Raw genomic sequence first — 25978 nt, 5'->3', positions numbered from 1 at the left:
ATCTCCTCGGCACTGACTGGATAAGTGTACGAATTCTGACCTGCGGAATTCTGCGCCATTCTGCTTGTAACGCGTTTGCCAGTTGTGGGAGTGTACGCGGCGTGTTCTGACGTTGACGTACATGTCGATCGAGTTCATCCAAGAGGTGTTCGATTGGGTTGAGATCTGGAGATTTCGACGGCCAGGGCAAGGCGTTGATGTTGGCATTATGAAAGTAGTCTACCGTTACACGAGCTGTGTGCGGTGGAGCATTGTCCCATTGAAACAGCTCCCTCTGGCGGTCAACGATTTGAAGAAGGTGAGGTTGAAGAATTTGATTCATGTAGCGATTTGCTGTCAAATTTCCCTGAATCACAACCAAGTCAAATCTCGTGGTGTAGGATATTGGTGGGTCGGATTCCAGCCTCGCGACGATGGAGCTTGACAGTCTGGTCCGATATCCTCCTCAAACAAGGGATGCGTTCTGCAGTCTCCGTAGCTGTGGAATTGCGATGACGTAAGTGGAACAGTCGAATGTTGCGATCCTGTGCAGGGGTTGTAACTCTTGGTCGGCCCGTTCTCGGACGGTCTGCAGTGAAATTGAACTGTGTGTATCGGTCACACAGGCGGCAAATGGTGCTGTGGTAGACGTTGAAGTGGCGTGCAACAGACAACTGCAATTACCCTCTTTTGGATACGTCATATGGCGGTGTTCTGATCGGCAGCACTGAGTCTCGGCATTTTCGAACTTGAAAAATGTTGACAATTGAATGACAAATTATTGGCTTATGCTTGCCTTTTTATAGCCACTACCTCGACTTACGAATTCCATTACTTGCACGTGCATTTTGCTTTACTGTTTTCCTTCATGATATTTTTGAACAAGTGTGAAAACAATGCCGTTTAAGACATTGCAAATCGACAATGGCTGTGTTTTGACGCACCGTTTGTCGAATATCAGGCCAACAACATTTTCCAATAACATATATCCAATTTATATACCGGATTTTTTGTGTAATCAGGTTCAATGAACTACATACTACCTGTGCGTTTCTTTTTTTGAAGAGTGTACATGCGACGTTGAATATTTGATTAATTGGACGAAACCTATTGGTACGCTTTGATGACTGAAATGAAGTAGAAGAGTTTCGATGTGGACGATTTTGTGCTTGTTTCTTCCTTTAAACACTACTTCCGTTCTCCGCGGATCCAAGCCTTCTACATCACTCTGACAGAGACTAAGGTAGTACTGTATCACCTCTTGGCTATAACAAATTAATTTTTTTGTTATTAAATTGGTGCCGTGGTGATTTCGTTTCCTGAGCAATTACAAAAAACAATTTTGTGTTCATTCACATTCCGTTAAACTAACGCTTATTCTATGAAAATATATAATTTGGATATAAACAAGCAACTACTTTTAAATTGAAAAGGAGTCCCTGCGAGACAATAATATCTTTCAGGGACTGTGAGACAGAATAGAATTCTGTGGATGACCCAGGAGTTTTGAGATCCGGCATGCACAGTTGCCTTCCTTAGCTGAGTTGAGCCTAAATTCCATCCCAGCGCGTGATACCTTTTTTTAGTCCAGTCACGCTAGTAGAACAGAGAGCCACACGAACGGGCTACCGCTGTGAGGTGCTTGCATTGGGTCGCGGTCGTTGGCATTCGTGACCAGCTCGTGTTATTCCGGGACAAGCCGAATAGCAGTTACGGAAAGGGGCAAGTGCATTCGTCAACACTCGCCCCTTTCCGTAACCATCAAGAAGACTCGTCCCCCTATCGATGAATGCTATGTGCGAAAATACGACAAACCAATCAGAATGCGCGCATGATTTCAAGTTCTTCGTCAAAGAATCCTTCAGAAATAATTTTTGATTTTACATAAGTCTTGCACCTAAAAATATACCAAAGACACAGTTAAATGTGTTCAATCATACTGTATAGTTTCGCACGTCCCGATGTGGATTAAACTGCATTTGAAATATATATAATATATGGGGAAATGTAAGTGAACCATTACACAACGAGTTGACAATGTTTTAGGTATGCCCCTTTGCGCTAAGACGGAACCCGGTCGCAAAAATGTCCATGAGCTGGGCACGAGTCGCTATTCTGCTTGTCCCGGAATAACACGAGTTGGTCACGAATGGGGCAAGTTATCGGGTGGTTTCCATCATCAACTTGTTATTAGAACATCTAATTCTTTTCTGTGCAATGCTATAGATATGTAATTAAAGAAAAGATAAATAATCTTCATACTTAAAAGCTAGTTTACATTTTCTATGTTTCAAGCTTAGAAAAATGTAAGATTAGGGCAATAAACACCTGACTGTCAATTGCCATGGACCTTTCTTAAAACCAATATAAAAACAGATTTAACACAGTCAAAATCTTGATTCACCTCTATACATACGCCAAACCATATTTATACAATATAATGTTTACTTGCAATGCCCAGCAACAACTTCCAGTAAATCGTATTGATTATGACAGAACTTTTTAAGAGTCATGCTCTATGCCTGATACAATAACCTCCACCAATAATTTACAATTTTGATACACTGATGAACTTACAATGAACAAGGACCTAATTCTCATCTTGGTTCGATGCCAGCTTCAATCCAGATGAAAAATTTGTGTACAAGAATTATCAAGGACCCGTGCTGCGTAAGGTGAAGAATGGAAGCTATGTTTTTTTCTAGATAAGGCAATATTTCATGCAGAAAACATTTATTAAGAAACAAATGCAGTATTTGGATGACAATGTGTTGCGATTATATGATTGAATTATATGTGGTTGCAATAATAAATTATGAATATTTACATAATCTTGTGGTGTTTTGTTTCTACCTTTTAAATTATGATTTACCTATGATGTTAATATATGTGTAGCAGCTGTGGCAAGCTGGTGTGGACACCAGGGCCCACTTGCACAAAGCGATCTTAGCGCTAAGATGATCGTAACTCCCATACTTTAACATAGGCTTACAATAGTCTTAGTGCTAAGATCGTTTTGTGCAAGTGGGCCCTGGTCAGAATACACTAGTCCTACGCTAATGGGCTGTGACATGCACTGGCTGTAAGCAGGGCAGAGTTATGCTGTATGAGAGATGTGGCTGGGGTATCAGATTACCCGATTTGGCCCCTTTCTCTGCGAAATGCACAGGAGTAAAGTGGTGTCGAATGGTTCGTTGGTTTGAGTCCTGGGCTCTATCGTAGCACCACCAGTGGCAATTACGAGTTATGTCCCTTCTGAGCCTCTCCAATAGAATATTCCACCTCTCGTATCACTTGCATTTGCTTCAAACAAAACAGTGGCTCCCAGTCAAGACGATCTGATCGACAATCAAGGTCTATATTGTGATAAAACGGGTCATACATAGCGAAATCACATGAGCACCTTGATTAAAAACATGAAAAGATTTGGAAAATATCTGTTGACAACGAGTTTGCGGTGCACATGCTTTGCAAATCCTGTAATCGACCGAAATCTGTATGACAGTTTACGAACCGGATTTCGATTTCGTTGCGCGATTTTGAATCGACTATGCATAGACTCGTTAGTCCAGCCAAAATGTAACTCCATAATACCAGCCTAGTTCGGCCAGGGTGGAAACTGGACTTTTTCTTGCCTCGGGAAGATTGGGCCCGTTTGTATTTCCCAGTATCCGAATCAAGAGCCGGGTGAAACAGATGAGGTAAGGTGAGGTGAAATGGGGTGTAACGTTGCGTCCAAGATTATCGCATTTATATAGCGACATGCCTGCATGCGTGTGCGGACTGATGCCGATTTTACAGTGCCTCCCCACTGAGATACCATGCCGCAGTTCAACATGAATACCCACTCAGACACAGTATACTGACTCCGAGCCGGCAGTCCTTGTTTTAGCCCCTTAATGCCCAGCCCCAGACAGGGTAACAACAAGTACCATCTTAACCATACTCACTCACTCACTCACTAAGTGAGGACGGCTGTGATATAGAGGTTATCACGCGAGTGTGTTTGGGGATGGTAAATATCCTGCATTAGGAATATACATTGTATTTAGCGAGCTTTTGCGAGCTAAATACATAGTGTTTATTCCTAATACAGGATATTTACCATCCCCAAACACACAAGCGTGATAACCTCTTTATCATATAATGTCATGCTTTAATTCTGTGCTTTAAAATCGCTATCCCTCTCTCACAAACATTACCGAAACATTGCGAGTTTTCCTGGAATGCGCGCATTAATATTTATTACGTCACAGGGTAAGTGATGTGTCAGTCGGACAGTGACATTAGCCAATATAGTTCCAACTGAAATCTGTTTCTTATACAGTGGCGAAGCAACATATATGCAAAACAACAGTTGTTTTTAATTGCCTTTCGCGGCAATCCATCGGTCTGTCCGCTAGAGTAACTGCCCTTTGTCAAAGGGAAGCTACTCTAACCCTAGTCTATGAGACGTCACGGGCACGGTCAGACGTTGTTGACAGTCGGTCTGTCCTGTCATAACGTTAATAAGTGTAGTCAGATGTACACACAGCGACAAAACCAAATTAGGTAACAATTCAAACATATTTCGGCCAAATCCAACTATTTTAATTTGTGGAGAAGGTTTCAAGTCGCAGAGGTCTACACGCACAGATATTGCTACTGATCCCGCTTGGCTAGGCCTCGCGCCCTCGCAAAATTGTTTCGAAATTTATACCTCCAAAGTAGCCAAAACTTACAAAATGCCTTAGCTACGTCACAGTTAGACACTGATTTTCAGTATATTAGACTGTTCTTTTGATAATGATAGCAATTATCCCTGTTGTTTATCCAGATTCCCGATGGTTAATTTTGACTCGATCGCCGAATGACGAGGACGACGCCATGTTTGTTTATAAACAGTGAAAGCAGTCCTACTTGACCTTTGATATTTGCATCTCTATCCGCATATGACCCCAACGGATATCGTTTTTATCCGTTGGCTTTATCCTGCCGAGAAACCTGCCCATTATATAATAAACGTATTTATATTGCAGATATTGCGCAACCAGTGACTCAGCATATTGCTGACGAGAGACCTCGTGTGTCAAAGTCCAGAAACAGTCCGAGGTAGGTGTGCTGTCTCTTTGTTGTAGGTAGTAGTAAATCGGTAATGGTAGTATATTGGTGGTAGAAGTAGTAGCGGTAGGTGTACCGAATGTTGTGTAATAGCTGGTTGTAAACGTTGTACTGGTACTGGTAGTCGTAGTAGTAGAAATAGTTGGTAGTGGGAGAAGTAGGGCAGTAGGTGCAGTGCTTATCATATCAAACGTGGTGGTAGTAGTTGCAGTGGTAGACGTGGTGCAGTAGGAGTGCTGCTTTGTATATAATATAACATAGCTACGCGATAAATCACAAAATGCAAGGACGAAGCGTGGTATATTTTACGATAAAACATTGTTTGAACATGCGCTCGCAATTTGATGAGGTCATATATTGGACGACATTATCTTTGAGGGGCAAGTGTCTAATGAGTTGTTCCGCATAAATGTAGCTGGGGTACGCAGACAAACGCCACAGCCGAACGATCGCATCCAAAATTGGAAGAGATATGACAAGCGGTATTGGGAGAAAGGGTGCAGCTTTATCGACGTAAGGATTGTGAGAATATGCGGGAAATACCAAACTTAACCCACCTATTCATAAAATGGACTTGTCCGACATTGCCGAGGTCGGATTCTATTCAGGGAGTCATCATTATTAAATTAAGGTAACTATTTTTAAGGCTTGTACATTTGACCAACATCCTTATAGAGGCTTACATAACGTCGATATGATAAACAACCCCCACTCATCGTTTACTGGTACTTCTTAATTACATGGTGGTAACAGTCGTGGTGGTGGTGGCAGTGCAGTGGGTGCAGTGTTTATTATGTAATAAGGGGTGGTTATAGTTGTAGCGGTAGAGTGAGTGAGTGAGTATGGTTTTACGCCGTTTTTAGCAATATTCCAGCAATATCACGGCGGGGGACACCACAAATGGGCTTCACACATTGTACCCATGTCGGGAATCGAACCCAACTCTTCGGTGTGACGAGCAAACGCTTTAACCACCAGGCTACCCGACCGCCCCTGTAGCGGTAGAAGTAGTGCAGTAGGTGTACAACTTATTATATATAAAATAATAAATAAATAAAAGCGACATGAAGCATTTCATTAATCATAAGAAATCTCTGCTAAAAATGCGGTCCATTATACTATTCCGACACTAAATGCTGGAGCAGCTAGAATACGCCTGGACTTAAAGGGGAAGTTTGACTATTTGTAAGTTCAAGTCAGGTTCTAGTTGTAGTGGTAGTAGCAGTGCATGTAACTGTAGTGGAGAAACATTCGTCACCACTCGCCCCTTTCCGTTTGTCCCGGAATAACACGAGTTGATCACGAATGGTGGGGAAAGTGAATAAGGAGATAAACATGCTGCGTTTTCAATATATAGAACTGGGCTAGTGTAGATTTAAATATACCGAATACCGCCAAACCAGCTGTTTCAATCAGAGGTGGTTCCTCTGGTTGACCAATCAGAATCGAGAATTTACCAAATTCATGGTAGAACTAATATTGAACTTCGCGTCGGTATTGTTACAATCGTATATTTCAATTCAAACGTAGACTTGTTGATTTAATGTGGGATGAAGACCTGGTGAAACACTAGGCACGGGTGTGCTGCTGACAAGACGAGGATCATTATCTCGGCGAATGTGGGATGTGGTGTGGTGGTGGTGGTGTTAGTAGTAGTAGTAGTAGTAGTAGTAGTAGTGGTTGTGGTATTGGTGGTAGTGGTAGTAGTGGTGGTTGTGGTATTGGTGGTAGTAGTAGTATTAGTAGTGGTGGTGGTGTGGTGTTAGTAATAGCAGTAGTGGTGGTATTGGTGGTAGTAGTAGTAGTGGTGGTGGTGTGGTGTTGTTAGTAGTAGTTGTGGTGGTGGCGTGGAGGTTGTGGTATTGGTGGTAGTAGTAGAAGTTGTAGTAGTAGTAGTAGTAGTAGAAGTAGTAGTAGTAGTAGTAGTAGTAGTAGTGGTGGTTGTGGTATTGGTGGTAGTAGTAGTATTAGTAGTGGTGGTGGTGTGGTGTTAGTAATAGCAGTAGTGGTGATAGTTGTGGTATTGGTGTTAGTAGTAGTAGTTGTGGTGGTGTGGTGTTAGTAGTAGTAGTGGTGGTGGTGGATGTGGTAGTAGTAGTAGTGGCGGTGGCGTGGTGTTAGTAGTGGTAGTAGTGGTAGTAATAGTAGTAGTGGCGGTGGTGTGGTGGTAGTAGTAGTAGTAGTAATAGTAGTAGTAGTAGTAGTAGTGGTGGTGGTGGTTGTGGTGTGGTGTTAGTAGTAGTAACCTGGTACTTTTAAAAAAAAAAAATTCAATCCTTGTTTTATTTTATCACTTTGCTGTAGTATTGGGAGGTTGTCCCGTATGGTTGGCATGATATCACAGTTATTAGGATTGACGGTGGACACAAACGGTATAATTTGATCGCCCACAGATGTTTCATATGGTTTCAAGAATATATTGAATATATATATATATATATATATATATATATATATATATATATATATATTTCAATATATATATGGAAATTAGATTTGCAAATCATATTAACAGGCACTGGCATGACATACAAGGAACTTGATACTATATATTGACATACGAATGTACAAATGGTACACAAATACAAAGTTAAGTCGAATGAAGTGAATGAATACCAGTCACGGGTGGCTTTGTCGTCAGTAATCCGATAACTGTGGGTTCGAATTCCACACACATTCTTGTTATGATTCTTGTGTGCTCAGCACCATACACATATGCACGTGGATGTCATCAAAGTGATAAACATCTTCTACCTCCATCTTTTTGCCTTTTCCTCAAGCAGACACGCCGTGGTGTAAATGAAATACTGTTCAAAGCGGCGTTGAAATCAATGCAGTCAAATTCATAACCGAATATTTTCTCTTCATCCTAGAACACTAATATCGTCGCATGATGGCCAAGAACCTGATTCAGTCGTTCGAGTCGGGCTGTGTCTTGAACAAGCAACAGAAGAACGTGCTGATCGTGTATGCCCACCAGGAACCCAAGTCCTTTAATGGCGCCCTCTTGCGGAAGGCAGTGGAGACTTTGGGGGCAGACGGTCACAGCGTGGAAGTGTCAGACCTCTACTCCATGCACTTTGAGCCAAGATGTCAGAGGACAGATGTGGTTGGTGAGTAACGTGTGGTGATTATGTGTTTCAAACCTGTGGGAATCTCGGATAAGAATATGGTCCCAAGCAAGCGTATTTTTATATATGTTGATTCATATACTTAAGAACATTACTGATACGGGGGAACAATGCTTTAGAATATTCACATTTCCTATTTGTTGTCGTCTGTGTGCTTGAAACAGCGATTCCTCGTCGGGATTCCGGGTCCACAGCAACCAAGGTTTTTAAGGGGCGACGAACTGGATCGGCTGGTCAGGTTCGGTGACATGGTTTACTGCGTGTCATAGTTAAATCACGTGGATCGATGATCACGATGTCAATCACAAGTGTCTGATCCAGATTCGTTTACGTACAGGTCGTCGTTATATAGCTAGAATATTGATGAGTGCGTCGTTGAACATCAAACAACAAACAATATGGCCTCTTGGATGCTTTGATTCTCAAAAACTCAAAAGATTAGCTTGACTTTTTACAATGGCAGAAAAGAACCTCGTACACCACTATCCCAGGAAAATATTCCTTTTGTTACACAACCTGGTGACCATAGATATTGTTACATATCTAGCTTCGGAGGATCAGATCAATTTGTCAAAATGAAAGCAAATGCCATCTGAAGTTTACTGAGAAAACAATTTGTGAAATGCTGGACTTCCCCATTGATAACATCTTTGTACAATTTGGGGGAAAGACATTGAGGCAAGAAGTAGGCATCCCCATGGGCACCAATTGTGCTCCCCTTCTTGCGGATCTGCTTCTTTATGCATATGAACCGTGATTTCTGCTCGGATTGGCAAAGTCAAAACAAGGTCATGTGGCCAAGAAGTTGAAATTAAGCTTCAGGTATATCGACGATTTTATATCGTTCAATAACCATTAAATAGCCCATTCCCTTCCTCTGATTTACCCCGGGGACACGGGTGGCCCAGTCGTCTAAGGCGCCGCGATTCGCTGTGCAGAGTTGCGTCCCTTGGGCACGCCAGAAACCTATGATTGTGGGTTCGAATCCCGGTTCGCCCCAATTATGTTTCTAGGTTTGTCAGCACCATACCCGTGCTCGTGGGTTTCACCGAAGTGGTAAACGTCTGAGACCTGCATCACTTCGGGCTTTCCTCCCACATTAAGCTGACACGCCGTGATATAACTGGAATACTGTTAAAAGCGGCGTGAAACCAAACTCACTCACTCACTCTCATTTACCCACCTGAACTACTAATAAAGGAGACCAGTGAGACCGCCTCATCTGATTCATATTTAGGTCTATGCATAAAGAATCAGAGTGAAAAACACAAGACTATATGACAACAGAGATCACTTCAACTTTCCAAAAGTCAACTTTCCCTATATGTCGGACAATATTCCTGCAGCTCCAGTCTTTGGTGTCTACATTTCACAACTTTTGAGGTACAATCGGGCATGCTCTTTATATCAAGATTTCAAAGAGCGGCATACGATTCTTGCTCAGAAGTTGTTTGATTAAGGTTACAGCATTCAAGGCCTCAGTTCCGCTTTAAAAAAGTTTTATGGCAAACATGTGGACGACATTTCCAGTTTTGACGCATCGGTAACAAGAATGATGTCCGATGCAATTCCCTATTTTGTTACCATTTGATCCCATGTGTTTTCAGGTGAATACTATTAGGTATTTGCATGTATTTGTGACTGATGCCACCGGTGGAGCAGGATACGCTCACCTTTTCGCAAACACCTGGTATCATCACTATTTGATAGTGATTCACAAACACATGACTGAATCGTACAATCGCCTCTGCTTTTGCTTGAATAGTATTGAATACAGCGTCACACATCAAGCTTCAGGTAGAACTCATAGTTCAAGGTCAATGAAGGTTAAGGACAGATCGGATTGTGGGTCTTCATTTCAGGTTGCTAATGAGTACAATGCAGTCCACATATAGTCGACATCAGTACATAATTTTAATAAGGGGAAATTTCCTCGACGAAATTATTTGGGTTTTTTTTACAAAATATTTTGCCTACATCGCAATCGAAGACGGCAACTTGGCGTGATGAGCGAGCGCGTGAACCACGTGGCCACCTCACCGTCCACCGCTACATCAAACAGACAATTCAGAGTCTCACTTCGATAAGACCGTGATCAAAGGAGCCAAACAACCCGCTCGTACGAAACACAGCCCATATGACCTACCCAAGAACGTGTTTGTATGTTTGTTGTTTAACGCCGTACAATATGACATCCTCCAATGGATGCGACCGCCTCCGTGGTTTAGGGGTAGAGCGTCCGCCCAGGGAGCGGAAGGTCCGGGGTTCGATCCCCGACCGCGTCATACCAAAAGACATTAAAAGATGGTACTTGTTGTTACCCTGTCTGGCGCTCGGCATTAAGGGGCTAAAACAAGGTCGGCTCGGAGTCAGTATACTGTGTCTGAGTGGGGTATTCATGTTAAACTGCGGCATGGTATCTCAGTGAGCTAGCACTATAAATCGGCATCAGTCCGGACTAGTACAAGCAGCCACACACACACACACACACACACACACGTGCATGCACGGCGCTATATAAGTGCAATAATCTTGGACGCTACGTTAAACCCCATTTCACCTCACCTCACCCAATGGATGCTACCTAATACTTTATGTTGTGATAACACGAGTTACCAAGCCTGATCACCTGATCTAATTTGTCGTCTCGTGCGACAGTCATAGCAAAGCGACTTGTTTCTCTATTCTAGCCCGAAATCAAGAGGGGTACATGCCCCTGTAGCTTGGCTATCCGTTGGGTGACCGACATTGGTGCATTCATGATCTTCACGCGTGTAATGATCGTGTATGTTCTACAGCACGTAATGCCGACTGTCTGGCTGTCAACTGGATCATGGCCCACTTTCGCCAGCGTTCGAATACGACCTGTCCAAACTCCACCTGAACATGGCGCAGTCTATATTATATAGGGTTGACTTGCACTAACATGGCGCAGTCTATATTATTAGGGGGTGACTTGCACTAACATGGCGCAGTCTATATTTTATAGGGGTGACTTGCACTAACATGCCAGTCTATATCATATAGGGGGTGCTTTGCACTAACATGGCGTAGTCTATATTATATAGGGGTGACCTGCACTAACATGCCAGTCTATATTATATAGGGGGTGCTTTGCACTAACATGGCGTAGTCTATATTATATAGGGTTGACTTGCACTAACATGGCGCAGTCTATATTATTAGGGGGTGACTTGCACTAACATGGCGCAGTCTATATTTTATAGGGTTGACTTGTACTAACAGTAGTTCCCGTGAATGGCGCAGACATTTGCATTGCCTTGGGGCCACGTTAAGCCGTTTTTTGTGAAAACACAATCATTATCCATTAATGTCAGTGAGTAGTTAGTGGGATTTAACGCCGCTTAGAATAAAGTTTCAGTTGCATAAGCCCGAATGGATGCAGGTCTTAGACGTTTAGCACTTTGGTAAAATCCACGACCACGGGTATCAACCCACGATCAAATGCCTCTGGCAGGCCTTAGGGACTGATGAAACATTGAGAATCTATTGAACTTGTCCATTAGTTTATGAAGTTCTGATAATAACGTCCTGTGTTTAATGTGATTGATGAAAAGTAAGATACTAATCCCATGACAAATGAGAACTAATTTTATGTCTTAGGATAAGATCAGACAATCTAAAAGCGAGCTCCATTCGTGAAGAATAGGTCTACAACAACCTATGCTTGCCGTGAAAGGCAATTATGCTTGTCTTAAAAGGCGACTAACTGGATCGGGTGGTCAGTCTCGCTGAATTGGTTGAAGCATGTCATTGTATCCCAATTGCGTGGATCGATGCTCATGATATCAATCACTGGATTGTCTGGTCCAGACTCGATTATTTACAGACCGCCGTCATATAGCTGGAATATTGCTGAGTACGACGTTAAACAACAAACAAACAAATGAAAGCGGGCTCCGATTGCGTGAAGAATCCCTATAACCACGTTAACAATGACCACGTGGCGGTAACAGTATTCATCACAAATAGACACACGACAAAAACACCAAACGATGTTTATTTCCTATTCACATTGCAGGGAGTGTTCAGAATGAAGGTTTCTTCAAATATCAAATGGAAACGAAATCAGCATGGGAAAATGGCACCCTTTCAGAAGATATAAAAGTAGAAATTGAGAAACTGAAGCGAGCTGATCTTGTCATCTTTCAATTTCCCTTGTACTGGTTTTCTGTCCCCGCCATCTTGAAAGGCTGGTTCGACCGAGTCTACACCATGGGCTTCGCCTACGGAATGGGGAATATGTATAGCACTGGGCTCATGAAGGTGAGGCTCTGGCAAACGAACTGATCTTGTCATCTTTCAATTTCCCTTGTACTGGTTTTCTGTCCCCGCCATCTTGAAAGGCTGGTTCGACCGAGTCTACACCATGGGCTTCGCCTACGGAATGGGGAATATGTATAGCACTGGGCTCATGAAGGTGAGGCTCTGGCAAACGAACAAATGTGTTATATTTCATATAATGAAGGGCTGGCTCTAACAAATAATGAGGTGAGGTAGGGTTCAAGATCATTGTACTTATATAGCGGACCCGTGAAGATCCGTGGTGGAATAGGTCTTCAGCCACCCATACTTGCCGTAAAAGGCGACTATGCTTGTCGTGAGAGGCGACTAACGGGATCGGGTGGTCAGGCTCGCTGACTTGGTTGATGCATGTCATCGATCCCAATTGCGGGGATCGATGTTCATCATATCAATCACTTGTCTGGTCCAGACTCGATTATTTACAGACCACTGTCATATAGCTGGAATATTGCTGAGTGTGGCGTTAAACAACAAACAAACAAAACTTATATAGCGACGTGCATACACGTGTGTGTGTGTGTGTGTGTGTGTGTGTGTGTGTGTGTGCTTGTACTGTTCCGGACATATGCCGGTTTCATGGTGCTAGCTCTCTGGGATACCATGCCTCAGTTTAACATGGATTAACCGCCATTAACATGCTCAGTAGATTGTCTCCCAGCCGACCAGTCCTTGTTTTAACCCCTTCATGCCGAGCACCAGGCAGGGGAACAACATGTTGGAATGAATGGGAAGTATATTTCATGAACATTCTGAACTGCGAATGACAAATACTGAACCGCAAGAAAAACCGTTACTTCATGAAATGCTTCATGACAGTTTCATGTATCGATACTAGCCCCATGCCAAGACTTGTATCGATACTAGCGCCATGCCAAGACTTGTATCGATACTAACGCCATGACAAGACTTGTATCGATACTAGCGTCATGTCAAGACTTGTATCGATACTAGCGCCAGGCCAAGACTTGTATCGATACTAGCGCCATGCCAAGACTTGTATCGATACTAACGCCATGACAAGACTTGTATCGATACTAGCGTCAGGCCAAGACTTACGAAGAATCAGAGAAACCAGGCTTTAGGACGACTGCATGCTGGCCAGACTGCACGAATGGTTGCCAATGCTTTTGAGTGAGTGAGTGAGTTGGATTTAACGCCGCTTTTAACATTATTCCAGTTATATCACGGCGTGTCAGCTTAATGTGGGAGGAAAGCCTGAAGTGATGCAGGTCTCAGACGTTTACCACTTCGGTGAAACCCACGAACACGTGTATGAGTGTACGGTGCTGACAAACCTAGAAACATAATCGGGGCGAACCGGGATTCGAACCCACAGGTTTCTGGCGTGCCCAAGGGACGCAACTCAGCACAGCGAATCGCGGCGCCTTATACGACTGGGCCACCCGTGCCCCCTCCCTGCTTTTGATGTCCACGTGAGAAAACCACCTACAGATAACAGCAACGATACCAGGTCACCAACAGCATGCTGTCTCCATAAAGCCTGATTTCTCTGATTCTTCGTAAGTCTTGGCACATACCGTTTATCAGAAAAGGATTTGGATTTTCATGGAAAGCATTTGTTGAACCAAGGTCGTTTGTTAAGCTACGTTTTGGCGACCCATTATATCCACATTTGTGGCAGTTTGGGCCGTTAACAATAAATTTGGATAGAGACTAATGTAAAACACGAGAAACGAGATACCTTAACAAAATGCATTAATATTTCATTGTGAAACTTTCACGAAGTATTTTCATGAAGTGACGTTTCTTTTGCGGTTCAGTGTATGACACAGAATCATGTGAGTTACCGCCTTGTTTTAGAAACTAATTGAAAAAATGTACGTTCTGGTACCCGAACGCGTTTCGTGAAATAGTAAATTGTATATATTCATAAAAGAGTGAAACAAGTAAAATACATACCCAAAGAGTTATTCATGAGAGCGCACAGGAATGCAAAAACCGTTCGTCTATTAACTACTGTTAATCATTGCAGGATAAAAGGGGCATGTTGTCCTTTACTACTGGAGGCCCCGGTGCCGCCTACAATCCAGATGGTTTGAACGGCGACATGAACGTCCTACTGTGGCCCCTACAGGTGAGTAGTTTGTTTCATGTTGATTCACGCCGCAATATTCCAGCTATATGACGGCGGTCTGTAAATAATCGAGTCTGGAAATCCAGTGATTGACAACATACGAATACATGCATCAACCAAGTCATCAAGCCTGACCACCCGATCCCTCTTACGACAAGTCTTGCCCGGACCTTCACGGGTCAGATGTGTAGTAGTAGTAGTGGTAGTAGTAGTAAAGCCCGAAGTGATGCAGGTCTTAGAGCACGGGTATGGGGCTGACAAACCTGAAAACAATCGGACCGAACCGGGATTCGAACTCACAATTATAGGCTTCCAAAGGACTCAACACAGAGAATTGCAGCGCCTTAGGCGACTGGGCCACCCGTGCCCCCTGTAGTAGTAGCAGTAGTAGCAGTAGTAGTAGTAGTACCACCACGAACAGGGGCATGGCGCTGGTAGCAGATATATTATAACCCGGGCTAACTTAGGATTCAGACCCTTGTTCAACGGATCGTGGCTCCACTAAGGGTGCAACTCTGTACATCAAGTAACGGCGACTACGACCGGCCACCCGTGCTCCTAATAATCTTATACATGACAAGTTAACATACTTTACATTATTATTTCTTTTGCCACAGAACGGTGTGCTAAAGTTTGTGGGATTTGATGTCCTCGCCCCTCAGATACACTATTCTCCTGCGCATGTCAGTGACGATGACCGGAAGCAGTGGCTGACTGACTGGGCCAAACGTTTACATAACATTTTCGAAGAACCGGTACTCAATTTTGTGGACAGTTCCAACTTTTCAAATTTCAAGCTGACAGAAGAATATCTGGAAGGTGAATCTTCGAAACAGTTTGGCCCAACCGTAGGCCAGAACATCGGCAAACCGTACTCATCGACAGGAATGCTAAAGCCTTAGAGATCTCAAAGAGAAACACGTGTAGTGTAAACGCAACGGTCATCATTTACTGTTGATTCTCGTATATCCCAAAATAAAATTAAATAGTAAATCGAGTGTAGCTTTTCGAGATGAGCTTGGGTCAGTGTTAGCTCATGAATTGACAATAATCTATTTTGTTTATAAGGATAATGATGAAGACAGCTCATCGTTCATGCGATATCCTTAACGCATTAGGGCATGTTAGAAAGAACAGGACGCCGAAATACGGCTTGTTTATCAAAAGGGCTTCTGACCCGTTTCTGTCTTTGGTCAACAAATTGATGAAGCATGAATTTTCGAATGACATATCAAGAGGGACTGTTTACGCTCCAGAGCCTTCTTTCGGCCTAGGTTTGTTTGTTTTTTGTTTAAAGCCGCACTCGGCAACATCTAAGCTATATGACGGCGGTCTGTAAATAATCGATTCTGGACCAGACAGTCCGGTGATTGATATCCTGACTATCGATCTACGCACGGGACATGATGCCTCTTACGACAAGCATGTTCTAGAAAAATGGGGTGGTGGTGGTGATGGGGGTAATAATTGTTCTCAGGTTTTACAGAAGAAATAAAACTGTTCGTTTTATGATTGTGTACAAAAATAATTGAATTGTTCGGTTCCCCCTTTCACAATAAATTTGCGTGTTTTGAAGCAATAAAACTGGTGTATTTTTAGATATCACGAACTTGCATAGCGGGTCAGTGTGCCGTGGGGTGAAACTGTTCACGGCTCTGCTGAGGGATTGTGCTGAAATTTCGAAATTTGTGAAATCAATAATTCATTCTGTAACATCAATAATAAATTCATCGTCTATTTGGCGCCTCTAAAGATAGTGAAAGGGGATAAACGCGGCTTGTGTTGAACTTGGCTTGGCCTAGTCTGTTTGACATGTAACATTTATCACCCTCGAGGGATATTTTATCATTGGAGGAAACCCTTATTCTAGATTTGCAATCGTCTTAACTCACATCTGTCCGTAACCTGCAAGAAGACAGTATGTCCCAGAATTGCACGAACAGCTAGATTTGTGCGTTATCGGTACCAAACCAAATGAATCGTCATATAATCTCCCGTTTTGCTTCTGGATGCTAGACCATTCGTGACCAACTCGTGTTATTCCGGGACAAGCCGCTCTTGCAGGTTACGGAAAGGGGCGAGTGGTGACGAATGGATGCTTGACGTCTGAGAGGACAAGAGTCGGCACGATTATCCAGTGTGGCATATCTTCTTTCTGTTTTGATAAATACCCTTGAAATATTCGTCAACAAAGCTCCGTTGTGAGCCCGAGTCTACTACTATCCCGCTCTAAAATAGCTGTCCAGTCATAGGACACCAGCGAGCCGGAGAAGGTAGTGCTAAGATAGAGAATACGATGGTGACGTCACTTCCGAAACAAAGGATGGCCCCAGGGTACATATTATAGAATAGAGATGTGTTACCGTGGATAATCGAGGATGAGACTGAGGGGTGGAGTTGTCTCTTAGAAGTGCAACTGTACGACTTCCAATCTAATTTGTTTACATCAATCGATCAATGTTTATTGTTTCAAGGCTTTGGTTTTGAGCTAGTCTGGTTACAGCAAGACATCGGCTATATAAGATTATTATACTATCAGATACCCTTTACCAAACATGGCATTCTTCAATGGAATTATCTTCGAAGTGCAGTTACTGTGTTCTGTACAAATCTATGTTGAACACAGAACATTCTTTAACAAATGACATTCCACGTGGCATTAAGAAGTATATCTCAAAGTTTAGATTAATAATTTCCGTTTAAATGTGGAACTTGAAAGACACAGTTACACTCCCCAGTATTTTCCGATTTTTGTTTGTCCAAAAATATCCATCTCTAATAAAATTCACATAGCTAATGCAAACAGGTGATAATCTTGTCCTTCATATTATGGGTTTATTCTTAGCAAAAAAGATACAAATTATGAAATACCTAAAACCTTTTTGACATGAATGAAATTGTTATAATATATATATATGTATGGGGGCGGTCGGGTAGCCTAGTGGTTAAAGCGTTCGCTCGTCACGCCGAAGACCCGGGTTCGATTCCCGACATGGGTACAATGTGTGAAGCCCATTTCTGGTGTCCCCCGCCGTGATATTGCTGGAATATTGCTAAAAGCGGCGTAAAACCATACTCACTCACTATATCTGTATGAACTTTACTCTAGCATACGTGATGTATCATGCTATATTAATGTATTATTGGCCGGTAGCCTGATTTATCATGCTATATTAATGTATTATTGGCCGGTAGCCTGATTTATCATGCTATATTAATGTATTATTGGCCGGTAGCCTGATTTATCATGCTATATTAATGTATTATTGGCCGGTAGCCTGATGTATCATGCTATATTAATGTATTATTGGCCGGTAGCCTGATTTATCATGCTATATTAATGTATTATTGGCCGGTAGCCTGTTACTGAAATAAATTGTCTGTCAGTTTCAACGCCAACCGACACACAATCTGTACAATCACAATAGTACAATTGTTGTACACATACGTATTTACTTCATATCACCACGTATTTCTAAGACAGTATATAATTATACTATACTATCACTGTTTTCCGTTACAAACAATGACTTCTAACAGCGTTCCACAGCGAGCGGGGGCGGTCGGGTAGCCTAGAGGTTAAAGCGTTCGCTCGTCATGCCGAAGACCCGGGTTCGATTCCTGAAATGGATACAATGTGTGATATTGCTGGAATATTGCGAAAAGCGGCGTAAAACCGTACTCACTCACTCACTCTCTCCACGACTGCTTCCAGACCGTCTTCAAGGAGATCACCAGTCAGTAACAGCTGCTACTGCTTAGGGGTTTCAGTGATAGGGTGGTATTGACCAAGAATCCGGACCATGCTGTCAGAGGCAGTGCCGAATTAGCAAGTCGAATGAAGGTGAACAGGTTCTCGAGCTGTGCACACACAACTACATGTGCAGCACCTGAGCAAGGGCTATCAAATATTTTACTCCGCTTCGATACTCTCCGTCAAAGTTGAATATAAGTAGAAGGCCTGATTTGAATTGGATTGTGTACACTGTTCGGTAACATATTTAAACTACTGGATGAATATATCGCATTACGGGACACATAAACCAAATAGGGTATCAAAATTTATTAGATTTATTTATTATTCTAATGAAGTTTGTGTCGGGGGCATCATGAACCATCCTCTATATCTCCAGGGATTTCATTTCGGTAAACCTACACTAACCACGGATCCATTCACATTTGCGTTCTTAAATTACCTGCCCTTGAATTTCATCAACATTTTACCGACCAATCAAACGTAGAGAAAAGGAAGAAGGAAATGGGTAAGGGGGGTAACTCGTATTGCCTAGAAACCAAGACATCCTTTCCATCGAAATGATTTTTTAAGGCTTTCTTTTGCGTGTCAGTTTTTCGACGTTGAATTTCTCGCAAACACTGTCGTAATTAACGGGACTGGCTGCTTTGTTGTTGATATCGCCAACCTAATACTGAGGCTAGTTTGTAACTCGCATTCTGATTGTGACGTACAGTCAAGTCTCGTTAATCCAACAATCGGCTTTATCCGACACTAATGATGGGAACCGAATAAATCAGTGCTATTTATCCGTGGTTAGACCCAGTAACGTAGCCAATTGAATTGGCTTAAGATAATCAAGGGCGGGTAATTTGAGATTTCGAGAATCGCTGGAATTGATTCAAGGCTAGTCTGTCTTACAGACCCTGATACAAATATATCAACTACAGCCCATGCAAGTCTATAATGTTTGGCAAGTCTAGATTACTGCAGTATCCGTATCTGAAAATGAAGAGAATCACTGGGCTCCCTTTTTATTATATTTTTATTAAGATAACTGAGCAACTGTTTTTTCTGTACGATATGTTCATTTCAGAGACTATATGTTAGTCTAATTCAGGGCTTAGAGTAGGTTTACTAGAATGCAAGCCCTGGAGATACAGAGGATGGTCATGATAACACCTGTTACCTCACACCTGTTACAGCAGCAGCGCACAACCGTGTGTATCTCTTCTAGCAGCCTTTACTTCATCATGTACATGTACAGGATTATCGACGTGGGCAGAGACTGGGCGTTATACAAGCATGGCCACAGCTTTCCCAGGGTGCTGGCGTTCCTGTAGACTAACATTTAGTCTCTGAAATCTTATATTACACAATATCGTTCTTGACTCTAAAAATAAAAATAAAATTCCCTATGCTGATTTCAGATGTGGAATAGAGCTAGCTTGAGCTGGCTAGACTTGCTTTTGTATGCATTTCTAGATTATGTTTTTTTCATAAAATAAATATATTCCACGGTCATGGTGCAGGACTAGCGTTCCTGGTGTTAGTCTCGCTGTTACCTATGATCGTGGTTTCGAGTCCCGGTCCGCACCGATTATGTTTCTAGCTTCGTCAGCACCATGCCAATGTTCGTCCGTTTCACCAAGTGGTAAACGTCCGAGACCTGCATCATTTCGGGCTTTCCTCCTACAGGAAGCTGACACGTCGTGATATAACTAGGATACTGTTCAAAGCGGCGCTAAACACAACTCACTCTCACTTTTGTTGTTAAGCAGATGTTGGGAAAATAGTATCTAAGGAGAACATCATTAATTTCTATACAAGCTAACCAAAGTGATAAACTTTGGTCTCGTTTAGATGTTTGGTTTTTATACATAAATGTGATTAATACCATCAGCATTCAGTACTTAGGTGCTTAACACAATGACTACTGTAATTGTGAAGTTTATTTCACTGCCCTACCTTGCTCAAAACATACATCATGTCAAACAGGGGGCACAGGTGGCCCAGTCGCCTAAGGCTGCGATTCGCTGTGCAGAGTCGCATCCCTTGGGCATGCCAGAAACTTATGATTGTGGGTTCGAATCCCGGTTCACCCAGATTATGTTTCTAGGTTTGTCAGCACCATGCCAATGTTCGTCTGTTTCACCAAGTGGTAAACGTCTGAGACCTGCATCATTTCGGGCTTTCCTCCTACAGGAAGCTGACACGTCGTGATATAACTAGGATACTGTTCAAAGCGGCGCTAAACACAACTCACTCTCACTCACTCACACACTCACTCGGACACGTGAAGATTCCGGGGTAGAATAGGTCTTCAGCAACCCATGCTTGCCGTAAAAGGCGACTAACGGGATCGGGTGGTCAGGCTCGCTGACTTGGTTGATGCATGTCATCGATCCCAATTGCGTGGATCGATGCTCATGATGTCAATCTCTGGATTGTCTGGTCCAGAATCGATTATTTACAGGCCGCCCTCATATAGCTGGAATATTGCGGAGTGCGGCGTTAAACAACAAACTCACTCATTCCTACCTTTCCCGGAGTGTTGGTCTTCTTGGCATTAGTCGCGCTGTTAGTTTCCTGTCTTTTCAGGCTACGCCTCCTGAATGCTCTGCTAATCTGACGGTCTTCACTGCCCTGGCTGTCTCAGGTTCTCTGGTTCTCTGTCTCTGGCTGCGCTGATGTGGCTGAGTAATAGAGGTGAGGTGAGGTGAAATGGGGTTTAACGTTGCGTACAAGATTATTGCACTTAAATAGCGACGTGTATGTGTATGTATGTATGTGGCTGCTTGTACTAGTCCGGACTGATGCCGATTTATAGTGCTAGCTCACTGAGATACCATGCCGCAGTTTAACATGAATACCCCACTCAGACACAGTATAATGACTCCAAGCCGACCAGTCCTTGTTTCAGCCCCTTAATACCGAGCGCCAGACAGGGTAACAACAAGTACCATCTTTTAACGTCTTTTGGTATGACGCGGTCGGGGATCGAACCCCGGACCTTCCGCTCTCCGGCAGGACGCTCTACCACTAGACCACGGAGTCGGTCTGAATAATAGAGGGTCCCGTAGTTGACCAGTTGTAACCCTTAATCTGCCTTCAGGTAACGAATGAAAATCGAATGTAGGAACTTCTTATCAGTATTATCATTACTGGTTGTCGCTAATTGCTGGGGCAGATACCAGTCTCTTCTGATGTTATCGCTCCTACTGGAGTGTTGACCTTAATCCCGGGTCAGCAAATGTCCAATTCATTTGGTGGTTATAACCAGCCCATCTGCACACACAGCCTGCAGCCACACAGTTGTGTTACAGATGTGATCTGTTATTCACCCTTAAACATCTAGGGCACGGAAAGTTTTAACCATTTAACCTGGCAGTTTGTAATGAACTGATCTGTTGTAGCTCACAGATACATCCAAACAGAAACTTTAATTGTTTAATATTCGCAATTTTACATCACTATTATGGCTAAAACATAAACATGGCCACATTTAGCAGTTACCCGTCGTGATATTGCTGGAAAATTGCTAAAAGTGGCGTAAAACCATACTCACTCACATTTACACATACATGTAGTGCTAAACCCCAGTGGGGGTCCTGGGTTAGAATAGGACCCAAGCTGGACGTAAAAGACCAAAGGGGTCGGTGGTTAGGTTCGGTGACTCGGTGACGTGTGCCACCGTACCCTGGTGGCGTGGAAAGTTGCTCGTAATTTAATCGAGGGCGCGGGTGGCCCAGTCGTCTAAGGCGCCGCGATTAACTTTGCAGAGTTGCCTCCCTTGGACACGCCAGAATCCTAAAATTGCGGGTTTGAATCCCGGTTCGCCACGATTATGTTTCTAGGTTTGTCAACACCATACCCGTGCTCGTGGGTTTCATCGAAATGGTAAACGTCTGAGACTTTACTTCGGGCTTTCCTCCCACATTAAGCTGACACGCCGTGATATAACTGGAATACTGTTAAAAGCGGCGTTACACCCAACTCACTCACTTACTCAAAATTTAATCACTGGATTGTCTGGTCCAGACTCAACTCTTTACAGGCCGTAGTCATACCGTTGAGATGTTGCTGAGTGTGGCGTTAAACAACAAACACACCTACTGCTGAGGCTATTATTATTACTTTACTAGTATCTCAACCATGAACACGGGAAACAGTGCCGCAAGCTCAGTTACTCAACTGATTAAAATCAGATATTAGTGCTACAGCTGAACAAAGATCGGGAGACATCCCATTACAGGTCACGCGTGAAGGGCCTTTCAACCGACAAATCAAAGCGTCGCTTACCAGATCGGGAAAGTGACAGTCGGAATGGGTTTTCTAATCATGCAACCTCTCAAAGGTTAACGCGGGGTATTCCGAACGACAGATGCGGGCTCAACGACTGATTCGGTCAAAATTATAGTCTGTCTCTCGTTTCAATGGGATAATAAATTCAAACGGAAGAAATTTTCCATAGCCCGTAGGAAGATATGTCATACAATCTCGGTCATCTACTAGACATTATTCCTTGGACTGGGGAAATACGCACCAAATGTTGCAATAAATGGGGAGGTTGGCTGGATCCCACCTTGTGTCAGATCGTAGACCACAGTTTCAAGGCACTGGGCCAGACTTGTCAACACGCCAAACAGGAGAGTCACTAAGAAGATATTATTATGGGCCAGTAAGTTCAAGAAAAACTGGAACTCCAGGGTGACGTCGTGTCTCGAGAGAATAGACCTTGGGCACTTAACATCTACTAGCTCACACATTGAGCCGAGGCCCCTTGCTGCGGCAGTAAGAGAAAGACTGATGTCAGAGTATAAAACAAAGTGGTGGGACAAGCTACAGTCAATACAAGGGGCGAGGGGAAGAAATAAATTATTGTCTGTCTGTCTGTCTGTCTGTCTGTCTTCTTTGAGAAGCATTTAGAAGTTGGAGTAGTCTGTCATACAGGCCATGAAACAAATATATCCAATACAGCCCATGCAAGTCTGTAATGTTTGGCAAGTCTAGATTACTGCAGTTTATCAGGAATGAAGAAAGTCTCTGGGCTCCTTTTTATTATATTGTATATCTATTGCTTAACAACTGGTTTTTTTCTTGAAAATATGTTCATTTCAGAGACTAGATGTAAGTCTTAAGATGGAGTACGAAGTAAGGATAAGATATATGGATGAACAAGATATTTATTACAAATAGGCGGCGTTTCGGCGTCATATTATCAATTTTGATCACTTGCTTGAAAACTGTGATAAAACTTACACCGAAATGTTGCTCCTAGTTGTAATAAAGAAGTTGTTCATCCATATATCTTATCCTTCTTTGAACTTATCTCTCAAAATAAACAATTTGTTCGAGTAAACCTTGTGGTATCATGTGTATTTTTACACTCAAGCCGTTCTTGAAATGAAACCTCATTGGTTACCTGAACACATCCATTGTTCACGTTTTGTTTGTATTTTCTAGACGATGAATACATGACACTTTCTTATGGATAGCAACTTATCTTATTCACCTAATAAGGGGGAAAGAAGTGGCTCTGAAACGTCGTTACAACGAATAAACGAATCTGTATCCATAAGAAAGTGTCATGTATTCATGTTCTTCCAACATCTAAATGTCTATCAAAGGAGTGGTATTTAAAAAAGCAATTGTGTAGGTGTCCCCCCATTAGTTAGACGTCCCATTAGTTAGACAGCTTATAACAACACTTTAAACGGTTGAGTGCACACTAATCCTTATGCTTGTTACCTCAGACTTTAAAATGGAATAGTCCAGATAAGATCTGACAAACAAAGCAAAGCAGCTTTAAATGGATACTTTAATATTATACTTAACATTTAATGACACTTTACATTTGATAAAATTGTGTACATAGGGGTCGCCCCGCTATTCTTGACCCTATTGTTATGTAGTATTGTTGTTACAACGGTCAAGATCAAAGAAAAGGCCACCAGACTGCCCTGACAGACATACATGTAGTGGACACAATTTATGGATAACAACTTCTTTAATTACTGTAAAGGATAACAACTTCTTTAATTGCTGTAAAGGATAACAACTTCTTTAATTGCTGTAAAGGATAACAACTTCTTTAATTACTGTAAAGGATAACAACTTCTTTAATTGCTGTAAAGGATAACAACTTCTTTAATTGCTGTAAAGGATAACAACTTCTTTAATTACTGTAAAGGATAACAACTTCTTTAATTGCTGTAAAGGATAACAACTTCTTTAATTACTGTAAAGGATAACAACTTCTTTAATTGCTGTAAAGGATAACAACTTCTTTAATTGCTGTAAAGGGTAACAACTTCTTTAATTGCTGTAAAGGATAACAACTTCTTTAATTACTGTAAAGGATAACAACTTCTTTAATTGCTGTAAAGGATAACAGCTTCTTTAATTGCTGTAAAGGATAACAACTTCTTTAATTGCTGTAAAGGATAACAACTTCTTTAATTACTGTAAAGGATAACAACTTCTTTAATTGCTGTAAAGGATAACAACTTCTTTAATTACTGTAAAGGATAACAACTTCTTTAATTGCTGTAAAGGATAACAACTTCTTTAATTGCTGTAAAGGATAACAACTTCTTTAATTGCTGTAAAGGATAACTTCTTTAATTACTGTAAAGGATAACAACTTCTTAAAATTACTGTAAAGGATAACAACGTCTTTACTTACTGTAAAGGCGACGGCATAAGGATATATATACCGAAGCGTCGCCTTTACAGAACTTAAAGAAGTTGTTATCCATGAATTGTGTCTACTTTGTCATCCGTCAACTTCTAAGTATGCCCATCAAACCATTCCTACCAGACATGTTACTTTCAAGGATAAGGCTATAATCCCCAGTTAAATGGAGCGTTAACATAGGTTTCGGGAATGGCGGGATTGAACACATATTTATTGATCCAGTTTACCCATTGCACCAGAGTCATGGCACACCTTCTGCAAATCTCTAAATGAAAAATAGCCCAAATGCTTAAACAGCCTCGGGCAAAATACACGCAACCAGGGGCAAGCGTAAATTTAAACATATTGCCAAGTTAGCCAACGCCGATACAGTCAATAAAAATGCCAACATTCATGCTGAGCACTTCTCATCTGTCAGCAGCAACAAAAATTGCAGCAAAGAATTCATTCGGGAATGCTCATGCCTAAGATATTAAAACATCAGCAAGCTTCTGGCCTACAATATACCATTTACTGTGGCAGAGTTGGACGATGCAATACAACATCGAAAAGGCACTGCACCTGGTCTTGATACAACCAGTTACGAGATATTGAAAAATCTACCTGATCAAACCAAGAGCTGACTCACTTAGTTGTACAAAACGATATGGTCCAAAAGAGAAACCCCCAAAGCATGGAAACATGCAGCAGTTATCGCTCTTCTAAAGCAAGGGAAAGGCGAAGCCCTACCAAACTCTTATCGACCTATCTTTCTCACTTTAAACATGTGCAAAACAATGTAAGTCATGGCTACAAAAGGCTCGTGCTTCACCGGGAAACTAGCAACCACACCAAACCGGATCAAAGCGGCATGAGGAAGGGACATTCATGTCTGGATCATATACTAAGACTGGAAAATGAAATTAAAAAAGACA

General features: G+C 42.3%; 1 protein-coding gene across 4 annotated transcripts in view; it reads left to right on the top strand.

Moving 5' to 3' along the window:
* Window positions 1-18030, top strand: part of LOC124132646 (ribosyldihydronicotinamide dehydrogenase [quinone]-like) — a 20598-nt gene extending 2568 nt beyond the window's left edge. For 2 of the 4 annotated variants that reach the window (XM_046496652.2, XM_046496651.2), the window contains exons 2-7: window positions 4998-5070; window positions 7953-8192; window positions 12253-12397; window positions 12552-12651; window positions 14530-14631; window positions 15249-18030. In XM_046496652.2, the coding sequence (XP_046352608.1) occupies window positions 7970-8192; window positions 12253-12397; window positions 12552-12651; window positions 14530-14631; window positions 15249-15533 (855 nt within the window). In that variant the 5' untranslated portion in view covers window positions 4998-5070; window positions 7953-7969 and the 3' untranslated portion in view covers window positions 15534-18030. Of the gene's footprint in view, window positions 1-4997; window positions 5071-5420; window positions 5711-7952; window positions 8193-12252; window positions 12498-12551; window positions 12652-14529; window positions 14632-15248 lie in introns of those variants that run through there. The other 2 variants (XM_046496653.2, XM_046496650.2) reach the window with 2 other exon arrangements.
* The last annotated feature ends 7948 nt before the right edge of the window (window positions 18031-25978 follow it).

This window comes from Haliotis rufescens, unplaced genomic scaffold (assembly GCF_023055435.1).
Source record: "Haliotis rufescens isolate VD_foot unplaced genomic scaffold, xgHalRufe1.0.p SCAF_7, whole genome shotgun sequence".
Taxonomy (NCBI): Eukaryota; Metazoa; Mollusca; class Gastropoda; order Lepetellida; family Haliotidae; genus Haliotis; species Haliotis rufescens.
Note: the sequence above shows the minus strand (reverse complement) of the source record. Positions and strands in the feature narration are given on the sequence as shown.